Here is a 12,048-nt window from a genome sequence, read left to right on the forward strand (position 1 = left end):
AATTTCAGCAGTACAACATGCATTTATTCACAACTGTACAAACAAACAAATAGAGCTGCTCGACGAAGACCTCATATCAAAAACAGAGGGGTGGCCGGAGTCAGTCCTCCACGTTTTATAGTCACTATATAACCCTGGAGGACACTCGTTCTGATTTTAGTCCCGCAAGTATCAGTCACCCCACTGTTACAAATCTGTGAAAATAAGTCTTTATAGCCGGGCAGATATGGAGCTTCTAAAAGCAATGGAGTGTGACAAATCCTCCTGCCACGGTGCTCTGCATTTTATACATGCTCGTCTGTGTCGCCGGCCGTCTAGCGCCTGACACCCTGGCTCTTCTCTCTCTCTCTGCTCGCTGCGTCTCTGCTATTGTCCTTCCCATCACCTATCTGGGACGTCACCTCAGCACTGGAGACAAAAACACATTAAAATGCATGATGTTAGACACTTCTCATAACTTGGAAATGAAAAAGTAAAATAATTGAAAAATCTCTGTCGAACAGCATTTATTTATGACGCAACGCTGCTTTACCTTGGAAAATGAGCCGGCCCGTTGTCCTTGATAAGGTTGTTGAGCTTGTAATAGTCCAGGAAGGTTCTGGCCACATTTCTACCCAGTTTCATATCTTAAAAGTTCAGATTAAGTTAAAGTAACTTGTTTTTGAATGAGCCGCATGAATTGGTTAGAATATCTGATACATGACAAAACTACAAAGCTTTGCCTACATTTGCATATGTATGTTTACAGACAAGACCATTTCAGCTATTTTCCTGTAATTGTGTTTAAACTCATTTGTCAAACAAACATTTAATGAAAAATTTTAGTACAAAGGAGAAGTTTGTGCTTATTTTTCAATTATAATAGACCAAATTCATGATCCACAAGTCTATATTACGATTACTAAATCTCCAGACTTTACACAAATACTGTGTGACATAAAGAAACACTAAACAAGCCATTACTATGTCCCCTCTATCATCACCACACACCTGGTGAGCTACAGTAAATAACCTTTGGTCTAACGCCTGGAGAAACGAGCAGTGTAAATCCTCAGGGCACAACATGCTGCGTTTGGAACCGAGCGGCGCTAAATCAAGCGCATTTCACTCACGTCAGCCAAATGTAAGACGCTGGTAGGAATCACAAAAGCAATTACTTACACGCTGAGGCCCTATTTAAATTCAAAGGTGTGCCTACACATCATTTCCCTGCCCTATTGTTTCTCACTACATTAGGGACAATATCAATAACTTCAGTAGTTTGAGAAAAAAGCCTGAGCGCAGACGGGTGCTGTTGCTACGCTGGCAATCATTAGACCAGCAGCGCAAGCAGTGATGTCAATCAGGTCCAGATAACGAAGTAGCCGTGAACCAGGATGCCAACAACGCTTCCAATCACCAAGATTAAGGATAGAGTAAATACACTTAGATAAGAACAATGTCTGTAACAGAAGTAAATTTCATGTAGTTACTCGAGGGAGTGGACTGAAAAAACAGCATCAATATCAGCTGCCAATCATACTGTCATCCATGCTGGTCACACAGAACCAACACAAAACAAACAACAACACAAAAAACGAATGGCCTTCCGTATCTCAAGGCATTGATGTTTAGCTACTGCCATTCTTCAGCAGACTGAAACATGATGGAGCAACGCAGAGACATACTCTGTCACTTTGCCCTGTCATTACCTTGTTGATACTCAAATGGGATCTGTCATCTTCTGGACTATTTATCTGTCACAAGCATATGATTGAAACAACTGGCCTACAGACAAATATAAAAAATAGAGATTCATTGTTATTTTTCTTTTCCACTTTCGCTTCACATTTCAAAATGAGCCCTTCCACAATATCCTGGCTGCTTTAAAGGTGAAATGAGATTTTCCTACGCAGGTAAAAGGGAAATCATACATTCTTAGTTTACATTCAATAGGTTAATAAGTTAAGCTATGTCAGTCTGCCACCTTGGCCTCTGAGTCTATTTTCATGAGTGAGCACAGTACTTCATTCTTCACTCGGCAGGTTGATAGCAACGCTCTCCACACGACTCCACAGTCTGTGTTTACACCCCATCTGGCCACTGGTCTGAGTCCGGCAGCAGGCGAGACTTGCTGTGTGTGTGTGTGTGTGTGTGTGTGTGTGTGTGTGTGTGTGTGTGTGTGAGAGTTTCATCAGGCTGTTAACTGATGAGAACAAACTAGGCTGAGATAAAACTACAGATGAGTATGTTACGGTTATGACCTTCTGAATCTTGTTCATGCGCATATTCTAATATTGCAGCATGCTGCCAACATAAAAAAAACATATAATCCTCAGTTTTACTAGTATCCTGTTTGTAGGTCAGCACTGGACCTCTTGACGACACTGAAATGCAGTAGTAGTAACTAAACGAGTGTTGGAATAACACTTGAAACCGCTTCTGTCCTCCCGGCTCTATCACAGTCCTCGCAGCCTTTTAGAACTATAACAATCAGAAAAGGGACAAAATGTATTTATTCATCAGTCAGGCAGAAATGATTGACCCTCTATGACTGTGTGTCTCAGAAGGGCAGCCTCACTCACAGCTGGGCCAATCAAGTCCGTGTCACAGAGGCCTTTGATGGAAACTCTCCAGGGTAACACATATTGGAGCATATTATTACTAAAATAAAGCACATGTCATTTTAAAAGATGAGGTGATTCACTCCAGAAGAGGTAATGAAAGCCCACACAGGTTATTGTTACTAGTGGAGTCCACTAGTAACAATAACACATACGATTTGATTGTTCGGAAACACTGGAATTCTGGTTCTGATTCTGATTCATACTGTATTTACCAGCTCTGCCTCCTTTTATCCTTGATGTCTGACCTCAGGAAAGTTTTCGGTGTTTTCCTCACTTCTCTTTCATCAGCAGAGCTCGGCGCCAGTCCTGGGCTCTTTGGCCAGGCGCGCTCGACGACAAAAATATCTCGCGGACCCCACCGCGCGCAGATGGCCTCTCAGCTTGGCTTGTCACGACTCACCGTCTATTGCAGGAGGTTTGGTGATGGACGGTCAGCTTGCGAACGAGGAGCTCTTCCATGGGGCGGATGCTAGCAGACGCAGAGGATGCCCCGGCTGCTGTCTGGCATGTTGCCGGGGGAAACCGTAGGTTCTGGAACCACAGCGCCGCTGCAGCAGGAAGTGATGTGTTTGGGAGCCAGGAAACGGTCGGCCGGCTGTAGCTGGGACTACACAGGTGGGTGGTAATGGAAATTCACAAAGCACATCAGGTGCTCTAGTTCATTTCAAGACAGCTTTGTGCCACGTGAACTAATAATACATAACTTTTACATATTGTTTTTATTATATTGCATTGGACTTCTCAAGGAGGCAGCATGATTCGTTTTGCGCAGTCATGTTCCAGCTTAGTCGAGACGCGTCAGCATCCTGACTGTCGGCCAATGGGATGTGTGAGGTGTTTTCTTGAACATCCCGGTACACGTAATGCTCTTGTCTAATCAATGGCAGGTCAATGTAATGGCTCAAGGGCACGCCGGCTTTGGCGGTGATGAGATACGGGACACGTGAGACAAAGGAGACGGGGGACGTCACGACTTGTTTACCGCCAACGCGGCATTTAGCGGCTTTTACCATCGCGTCCCCTGAGCCCGGCTCTGACAGACAGACGGACAAGGTGACGATCAGACAACAAGGCCCACACGGTAAAACGGACAAGACACGCGAAGAATGCTGCCCAGATTGGACGAGAGTTAACAACGAGACAAGCAAGGGGACGTTAAAGCCATCAATACCGGCCACTGACAGGTTTTGTCACCGGACTGACACTCGGAGAACTAATTATCAATGCTAATTAAGAGGCTTGTCAACAACAGCAATACAGAAAGGCACATTTTTGTCCCCGGCAGCGATTCGACAGAATGAAAGACCTCACGTCCTGTTGCCCAGAGGGACAAACACGGCGGATTTAAATCCCTGACAGGAGGACCTGTCACAGCCGAGGAGAAACTTCAGCTCTCAAACTAAATATTAGGTAAAAACCTTTTTTACAGTGTACACAGGCAGGAAAACACGACTCTTCGGATCTATTTGCTGTTTCAATCATTATCTCACCTTTACAGGGGTTTCACTCATTTGTTGCTATAAAAGGTTCAGCGCTGAGCGAAAGGTTCAAGAAAGAAATCACGGTGAAACAAAATCCGTGTGTGGTTTATGGCTCCATGTCTGTTTGTGTCCTTTCCTATGACTCCCATTCATCATATAGGTCTTCATGCTCATGACATTACAGTGATGAGATGAACACAGTAATGACTAGATACAAAAATATACACATCCCTGATTATCTGTGGTTTTCCTGTCATTTTCATCTTAGAACATCATTTATTTAATTTTTGCTTGTTTTGGCCCAATTGAATCTAATTTAATTAAATTTTCCTTTCAGAGGACCCTTCAGTCAAGGTGACCACTGGTACTTCATCTGCACGTCCTCGGCTGAGCACACTTGAAGTTTCCTTCAGAAACTTCCCTCTGCGCTAACAGACTTTCTGTCGTGGGCATTATCAGCACATACAAAACCCCCACGACATGACTGCAGGTGTGTATTTGCACATCTTTGTGAGAACTCATGTGCGGAGACCTGTTCATCTGGGCATGGCAACAATATTTGTGTAATCAACTGTGTGTGTATAAATGTGTGCGTATCTGTGTGTGTCTGCGTGTGCACTTGCTCGTACGTGTGAGCACCTATCCATTTTTGCATGTCTGTGTGATATGATGTGTATGATGTGTGGTAGTGAAGCATATTTGCCTCCAAGCTATATCATTTGCATACTTGTCACAGCCTGTCCATTGGGTGTCAGGTTCACTGATGCATACTGTGTTCCACTGGCAGCTCTGGTATTCATAGAGTCCCACTGTTATGGTGAGGTGCACGCCTGGGTGTTGCTGCATTTGGCAGACAGGCATCACACACATTTGAGGAGAATGGGAGTGTGTGTGTGTGTGTGTGTGTGTGTGTGTGTGTGTGTGTGTGTGTGTGTGTGTGCGTGCGTGTGTGCGCGCAAAGCCACGATCGTCCTTCCACGTCGTATCAGTGCATCCTCTATTTAGCAACATCAGAAAAAGCTTGGCAGAAAACCCAACGCCCATTCATTTGACAAGAAATGTGAGTAATCTGAGAGCCCAGTGTTTCAGAAGTTACTTTGGTTGAGAAGAGAACAGGCCATTTGCAGCTATCAAAGAAGGAACATAACAGAAGTGGAGGTTTGAAAACTTTGAACATCTGCGTGCCTCCACTGTGACAGGAAAAAAATCAACCTCTCAGCTCCGTGCAGGAAAAACAAGAGCTTTCAGGAAATCATTACAGAGTGAATAGGTTTTAAAGTTTGTGAATAATTCTTCAAAGTCACAGAGTGTAGCTCTCAGCAAAAACAGACGCAAAAAAAAACACGCACACACGCACACACACACACACACACACACGCACGCACGCACACACACACACACACACACACACACACACACACACACACACACACACACATACACATACACACACACACACACACACACACACACACACACACACACACACACACACACACATAGGTAACTAGCCCCCCAAAGCTCTGATAAATAAACACACTGCACACACACATACACACAATGGAAAGCGTCAGGCTGAGTCTTGAAAAAGGTCCCAGATTCTCTCAACCTTGATTCATCCTACTTTCCAGTTTAAACATCAGAGTCTGCATGAAAAGGTCCATCACCAAAACACAGTTGGACGATAAAAATAGCAACCAGGTAGAAATACACTGTAGAGGCCACAATGTCTCATTAAAGTGTTAAAAGTTGCTGAAACTTTATTTATAGTTTAAAAGGAGACATATATAAAGGGATGAGTATATGGACACACACAAGGATTAATGATTAGAGGACAAAGAGAAGACAGACACACAATGGAGACTGTCCCTGCTGTTTGAGAGGAGATGGCTCTCAGCTTGACTAGATGATATAATGAGCCGCTATGTTCTGGGTGACAAGATGAGACGGAAGGACAGAACAGAGGAGAGAGGAAAAGGAGGAGGAGGATCAGAAAACACGCACACACTCACACACCGCATTACGCCTTCGTCTGAGCACTTTCAAACTGTGACAAAAGTCTCTGCTGTGAGAAAGGTTAAGATTTCAATTTTAGCGGCTACAAGTCACAGCAGTGGAGAAGGAGACTCCGTAAAGATGAAAGGCTGAGGGCAGCGTGTTTGGGAGGTGGCAGGAGTCAGAGGCCCAGCTTATTATTTATTTGTCATGTATTAGTTTAGAGGACTGTGTGTGTGTGAGTGTGTGTGTGTGTGTGTGTGTGTGTGTGTGTGTGTGTGTGTGTGTGTGTGTGTGTGTGTGTGTGTGTGTGTGCGTCTGCGTCAGGTGAGGAAAGGTGGCGGGGGGGGCGTTGAAATGCTAAAGGTCTCTGTTGATGATTTGAACGCTCCATCGAGCTGACTGCTGGGGCGTAAAAAAGCGACATGGTTGGTTCCTTCAACCTGCCTGACCCCAATCTCCACTCGACACCGTGTCCCTCCTCGCCCCCCCACCCCCCACCCTGCGGAGCCCCTCCTCCGCGTACGCACACCTTTCTTCTCAGAAGGATACGCACACACACACACACACACACACACACACACACACACACACACACACACACACACACACACACACACACACACACACTCCAGAGGAATAAAAAGATCAAGCAGGTCCTCCCACCACAGCGACGCCCCCCCACTCTGACCTTCAGAAGAAACGTCCTCTCCGCACACGGAGGCAAAGACCTGCTCTGTTACTCCTCATGTTGTTCCACTGCTACTGACACCAACTAAAATAAAAATCCACCTTGAAATATCCGATATGATAAAAGTTTATAAGTGATCTCGTTCTATTGGTGACTGGTGAACTTGCCCTTCATGTGGCCTGCACCCAGTCTTGGCACTAGAGGGCACTAGGGCTACGTCTACGCCCATCCTCGCCTCCACCTACACAACACACATACTTTTCATATGTAGGGTCCTTATCGCTCTCTAAATCCGCCTTACCCCCGCGTCTCCCCCGCGTCTCCCCCACTCTGAGGGTAAGATCAGACCGCCATCAGCGGGCTCTCAGGAGCTCTTCAGCCCCGAGAAGGTCAGCTGAAGGAAAACTTCCTCCCATCTGGCTCCATTAAGGCACCTGTGACCTTCAGCTCCTGTGATGAATGTGCGCGCGTGCTGCATAATTGCAGCCGACAGGAATCGCGTTTCCTCCATTGTTCCATTGTTTATCACAATCAAAGCCTCGGCTGAGCTCGAACGCAGCGCCGCATGTGCCGGCGCGAGCCCCCTTCTCTTTTCTCCTTTGTAAATGAAATCAATAGACACAACTATCACATCTCTGCTCTGTCACTGCGCATCTGTCGCAACCAGACGCAACAAAAGAGCAACATGGTTTTTCTGGAGGGAACACACGACCTGACACCCAAAAAAGCCCTCGCGCTCACACACGAACGCATCAGGAGCCTGATTGTTGTAATAACGAATGCGGGGTGTACGCACAGATCGGCCTGATATCAGCCTGAGTCAGAGACTGGTCCAAGAACAGTCTGAAAGGGAAGGGGTTAGGAGGAAGTTGAAGGATACAGGTCTCTTCAGTGTAGGGCACAGGCGCAGTGCTGCCAGCCGTCATGTAGCTGTAGAAGGACACCTCCAGAGTGTAGCAGTAGGACGTGTCGTCAAGGAGACCGCCCAGGAACCGCCGGCCAGTACCGGCCTTCACCACGTCCCGGTTAAAGGACGTGTTGGACTAGAGGAACACACATCGGACAAAGTGAGGCGGCCGGCGAGGCGGAAACATGCACCTGGTGAATCTGCAGCAGCATCTTAGACGATGCCAGAGGATTTCCCCGTGGAGATCATTAGCCTCAGCTATGACATGTAGCATAACCCCAAGTATCTGCACATCCACATTACCTCTGTCCAAGTTGTTATGGCTTTACTTTTTGAATTGTACCAGTGGACGGCCGGTGTTTCCCAGCTGCATCTTTGTTGTTCTCCAAAGTGAGTGACAGACAATTTCTCAAACACAAACACTTACTGTACAGCAAAAAACGCCGAGTCAGCCAAACTGCATCGTGTTTTCTTTGGTTGGTTCACACACTACTGTACTGTGCAGCTGTTTCCTGAAATTGACCTGTTAGTGCAGGATCCTCAAAGCACAGCTGGCGTGAAGCTGGTGGCGTCAACGCTGATTGAGCCTGATCACCTCCAATTACACTTCAAGGAACCAAAGATGTTTCACAATCTGCACATTAACAGTAATCTCTGTTCTTAGACCCTCCAGTCCTGATCAGCTGTGAGCAGTAAATGGACGCTTTGCTCCTAATCTCAAAAAGTTAAGTGAGACATTACAGGATTGAAATATCAAGTTGATATCATGTCTTTGTTTAAATACATGGATAATTAGCATAACATATGTCCTAGGTTCATGAAAGTTAAGACCAATGCTGAACACGCATATAGGCTTTTGAGTTCTTAACATACTAACTAAGTGATGAATATCTCCCAGCTGGAGCTGGCCGTGCGGTGCTGGTGTGACAGACATTGACGTCTCCTTGCTCGTTTAGTCAGTTTTCGCTGACACGCCTCATCAATGAAAATGCATTAACGTCCAATGATTCGTTCCTGGGCAACTTGCAGCATCTGCAGACGCCGGGACAAATTATGAAGGGTGGCTTATTTTAGCCGACGCTCCGTATTGTACAATGTCATTACAACAATGACCGTAAACGGCTGGAGGAGAGAAATCCAGGCTATTTTGGGGTTCGAGCGTGTCAGCTGTTCTACACAAATACGTCGCCGTCTTGGGAAGAGCAAGGAGGAAAAAAAAAGTTTCCATTCACTGTCACTCCACTCCGCCGCGGCGAGAGCTGCCCTGCTGAAACGCAGGCTCGGCCACCACCAGTGGGAGTTTACCATGATTGAGTTGTGCTGCTGCTGCTGCTGCGCTGGGCTTTAGGTAGTGCTGAATGGGCAGAAGGACAAAAACACAGTAAGGGAGATGACCCGTGGGCCAGCTGTCATACAGGCAAAACGGGGAGGGAGAAATTCTCCTGAAATAGCATTTTACTCGTCCTTCTTAACACGGAACATTGTACAGACGCTGACAATCGCTGGCATTTCCATATATGTGTGGGTGAGCATCCAGGTTCCCTGCATCCAGGTTCACGGCCGGTGTCAATGGGCAATAAAGGGTATTATTTACGGCGCGCGTGAGTGGCTCTGCTACGAAATGTCACAGCAGCAGAGCACACGGAGGTCAGAGGTGGCGCCACGGGCTCAGAGGAAACAGTGCGGCGTCTAATGCGCCGGCGTGAAAAGGTGTCATTACAGCATGAGCGGCTGGATGGAGATCAGCGGATGGATGCTGACGCCCACGCCGCTCCTCTCGCTCCACGCGGTCCTCGCTGCCCCGACGCACGCGGCCGTGGCAGCAGAACACCAGCGCTGTTCACACACGAGGCCCTGCCCCACATTTACAGCCCTGTCATGACCCGCATAGACCTCCATGTTCATGCTCTGCACACACAGCATAGTCTATGCAATATATCATAATCTCTCCATCGTCTTCTGCACATCTCTACATTTTCTGTGTTGCTTTCATAACGCATTGCTATTATTGCTTTTTTCCTCATAAACGGGCCCATGTTCTGATGTAAATGCATGCAGTTAATGTGCACACATGACATTCCACGCATCACACACTCCTTTGCTCGCCCTGGGATTGGAGCAGGCGACATCCTGCCCCTGAACTCGCCTCTGCATTGTGTTGCTGCACGGTGTGCGCTTTTGTGTGCGACTTACAAAGGAGAAGTCTGGTGCATTTTGGCACAGCAGCCTGGGGAAGACAGCTTGTCTCTGGACACGCTCCTCGTCCTCGAACACATTGCCGTACATGAAGCCATTCAGCATGGTGGAGTGGGCATGGACGTCAATGTAGAACTCCAAGCTCACCCTCTGATGGAGGAGAAGGGGGGGGGGGGGGGGGTAACGGGGGACAGAGAAACAAGCTGGCGTCAAACAGAAGGTAGACAGGACATTTTGGTGACACTCGGGGCAACAGTCCACACCACAGATTCTCCACTGGGGCAGAAAAGAGAGAATCTGTCCTTGCTCTCCGGAAATTGCTGGAGAGCAGCTCTCACCCATGGGATGACTACACCCCCCACCCTCCCACCCCCGAATGCTGCAAACTAAGAACATACTTATAGCCAAGCACCAACACATGACTTTAATCACACTGTCCTTCTGAAGGACACGTCTGCAAAACATACTTGCACAGCGAGCTACACACACACACACACACACACACACACACACACACACACACACACACACACACACACACACACACACACACACACACACACACACACACCAATGTCACAGATTCGCACATTTATTCACGAGATTAATATTGACTTCATATTGAGTGTGTAATGTCTTTTCTTTCCAGCATAACCTGCACAGAATGGATTTGATGGGATCGGTTTCTCCTGCTCGAATCTGCTCTCGCTCTGTCTGAACACAGACACACGCACACACAGGCGAATACACACACACAGACCATTATCCTGTCACAGCCATGCACAGACTTATTCTGAGCTCTACCTACAAGCATTACTGGATGCAGGCGATGGAATCCATTCATTCATGGAGACAGTTCATATATTACATACATTTTCACAACGTTTACAAAGAACTAAGATTAATCAAGTCATAAATTGCATAACTTTCTAAAAAGATACTTCCCAATGTGAATCCATGCAGTGTGAAATTAACTTAACTACTTGATTACAGACCTGCATTTATCTTACTTTTGGGCCTGTCCACATGATGTATGCTAACGTATATATGCTAACTTCCTATATTGCAGATTAAATTGTTTGCATAGATGCTAATAATTCACTCTGCAGCAGAAAAAGGCTGCATTTGCCCCTAAACTCAATCCTATAAAGGCAGCCAGAATCCAAAGACCAGCAATAACGACTGCATTCCCAAAAACGTCCTCACTTCAATGCTCTTAAACTGGGTCTGACAGGGGCAGGAACACAGACCCCCACCCCACCACAAACACAGCCTCTGACCCACGAGCATCCTTCCCCCCTGTATTTTTACTCAATTCTCCTTCTCTTGAACCCCCCCCCCCAAACCCCCGTCCTCCCACCCCCGTCTTCCTTGTCTTTATCTCATCCCGTTCCTCCTTTCTTTATTCTCCCTCCCCTCATTACAAATTCAACTCCACACCTTGTTTCCTGTGGGCTGTGAGGAGGAGAGGAAAGGAAAAATGAGAGGATGGAAAGGAGAGGGAGAGATAGTGGGAGAAACGAGAAGACAGGCAGTTAGAGTAAAGAGACACCACCTCAACAGACAAAGGTAGAAAAGGATGCATGCGGTTGTGTGTGTGTGAGACAGAAGACACAGAGGTGCAGGAGAGAGCAAAGAGAAAAAAAACACATAAGAGAGAGAAAGGGGGGCAATAAGTACATAAAGACAAACTGGGAGAGAGCAAAAGAGAAAGGCGGAGAGAGAGACATAGAGAAGTGTGTAGAGAAGTGTAGAGAGATTGACGGGAGAGAGAGAGGGAGGGAAGTGGTGCTTGGGCGGCCCGAGCGACGCAGTGTGCCTGTGTTTGAAATTCAGCTCACAGCCAAAGCAATTTCCTGGCGGTGGCTGGGCTGTCAGCTGCTTGGCTGGCTGGCGGTGAAATATGGTGGCTGGGAGTCAGCCGCTAGCAGCCCCCGACAACCTGATGGATGGAGCCCCAGAGGAGAGGAACAGCAGCAAGAGGAGGTGGGGGAGGAGGAGGAGGAGGGGAAGAAGACGACAGTGGGAGGGAGGGGGGAAACAACAGAGAAACATAACGGTGGTGGTGGTTGGGGGGGGGGGGGGGGTAGAAAGAGGAGAGGAAAAAGCTAAATGCAGCCAAGCAGCAGCAGTGCCAATGGGAGGTAGACAGAATGTACTAAAAGCCAACGG

General features: G+C 47.1%; 1 protein-coding gene across 1 annotated transcript in view; it reads right to left on the minus strand.

The window, feature by feature from the left end:
• Positions 1-2: 2 nt before the first annotated feature.
• Positions 3-12,048, minus strand: part of agbl4 (AGBL carboxypeptidase 4) — a 226,899-nt gene continuing 214,853 nt past the window's right edge. Inside the window, exons 10-13 of the mRNA XM_029145963.3 lie at positions 9,874-10,026; positions 7,654-7,816; positions 533-626; positions 3-408 (exon numbers count right to left, since the gene is read on the minus strand). Coding sequence (XP_029001796.1) covers positions 315-408; positions 533-626; positions 7,654-7,816; positions 9,874-10,026 — 504 coding nt within the window. The 3' untranslated portion in view covers positions 3-314. The remainder of the gene's footprint in view (positions 409-532; positions 627-7,653; positions 7,817-9,873; positions 10,027-12,048) is intronic.

This window comes from Betta splendens, chromosome 4 (assembly GCF_900634795.4).
Source record: "Betta splendens chromosome 4, fBetSpl5.4, whole genome shotgun sequence".
Lineage (NCBI taxonomy): Eukaryota > Metazoa > Chordata > Actinopteri > Anabantiformes > Osphronemidae > Betta > Betta splendens.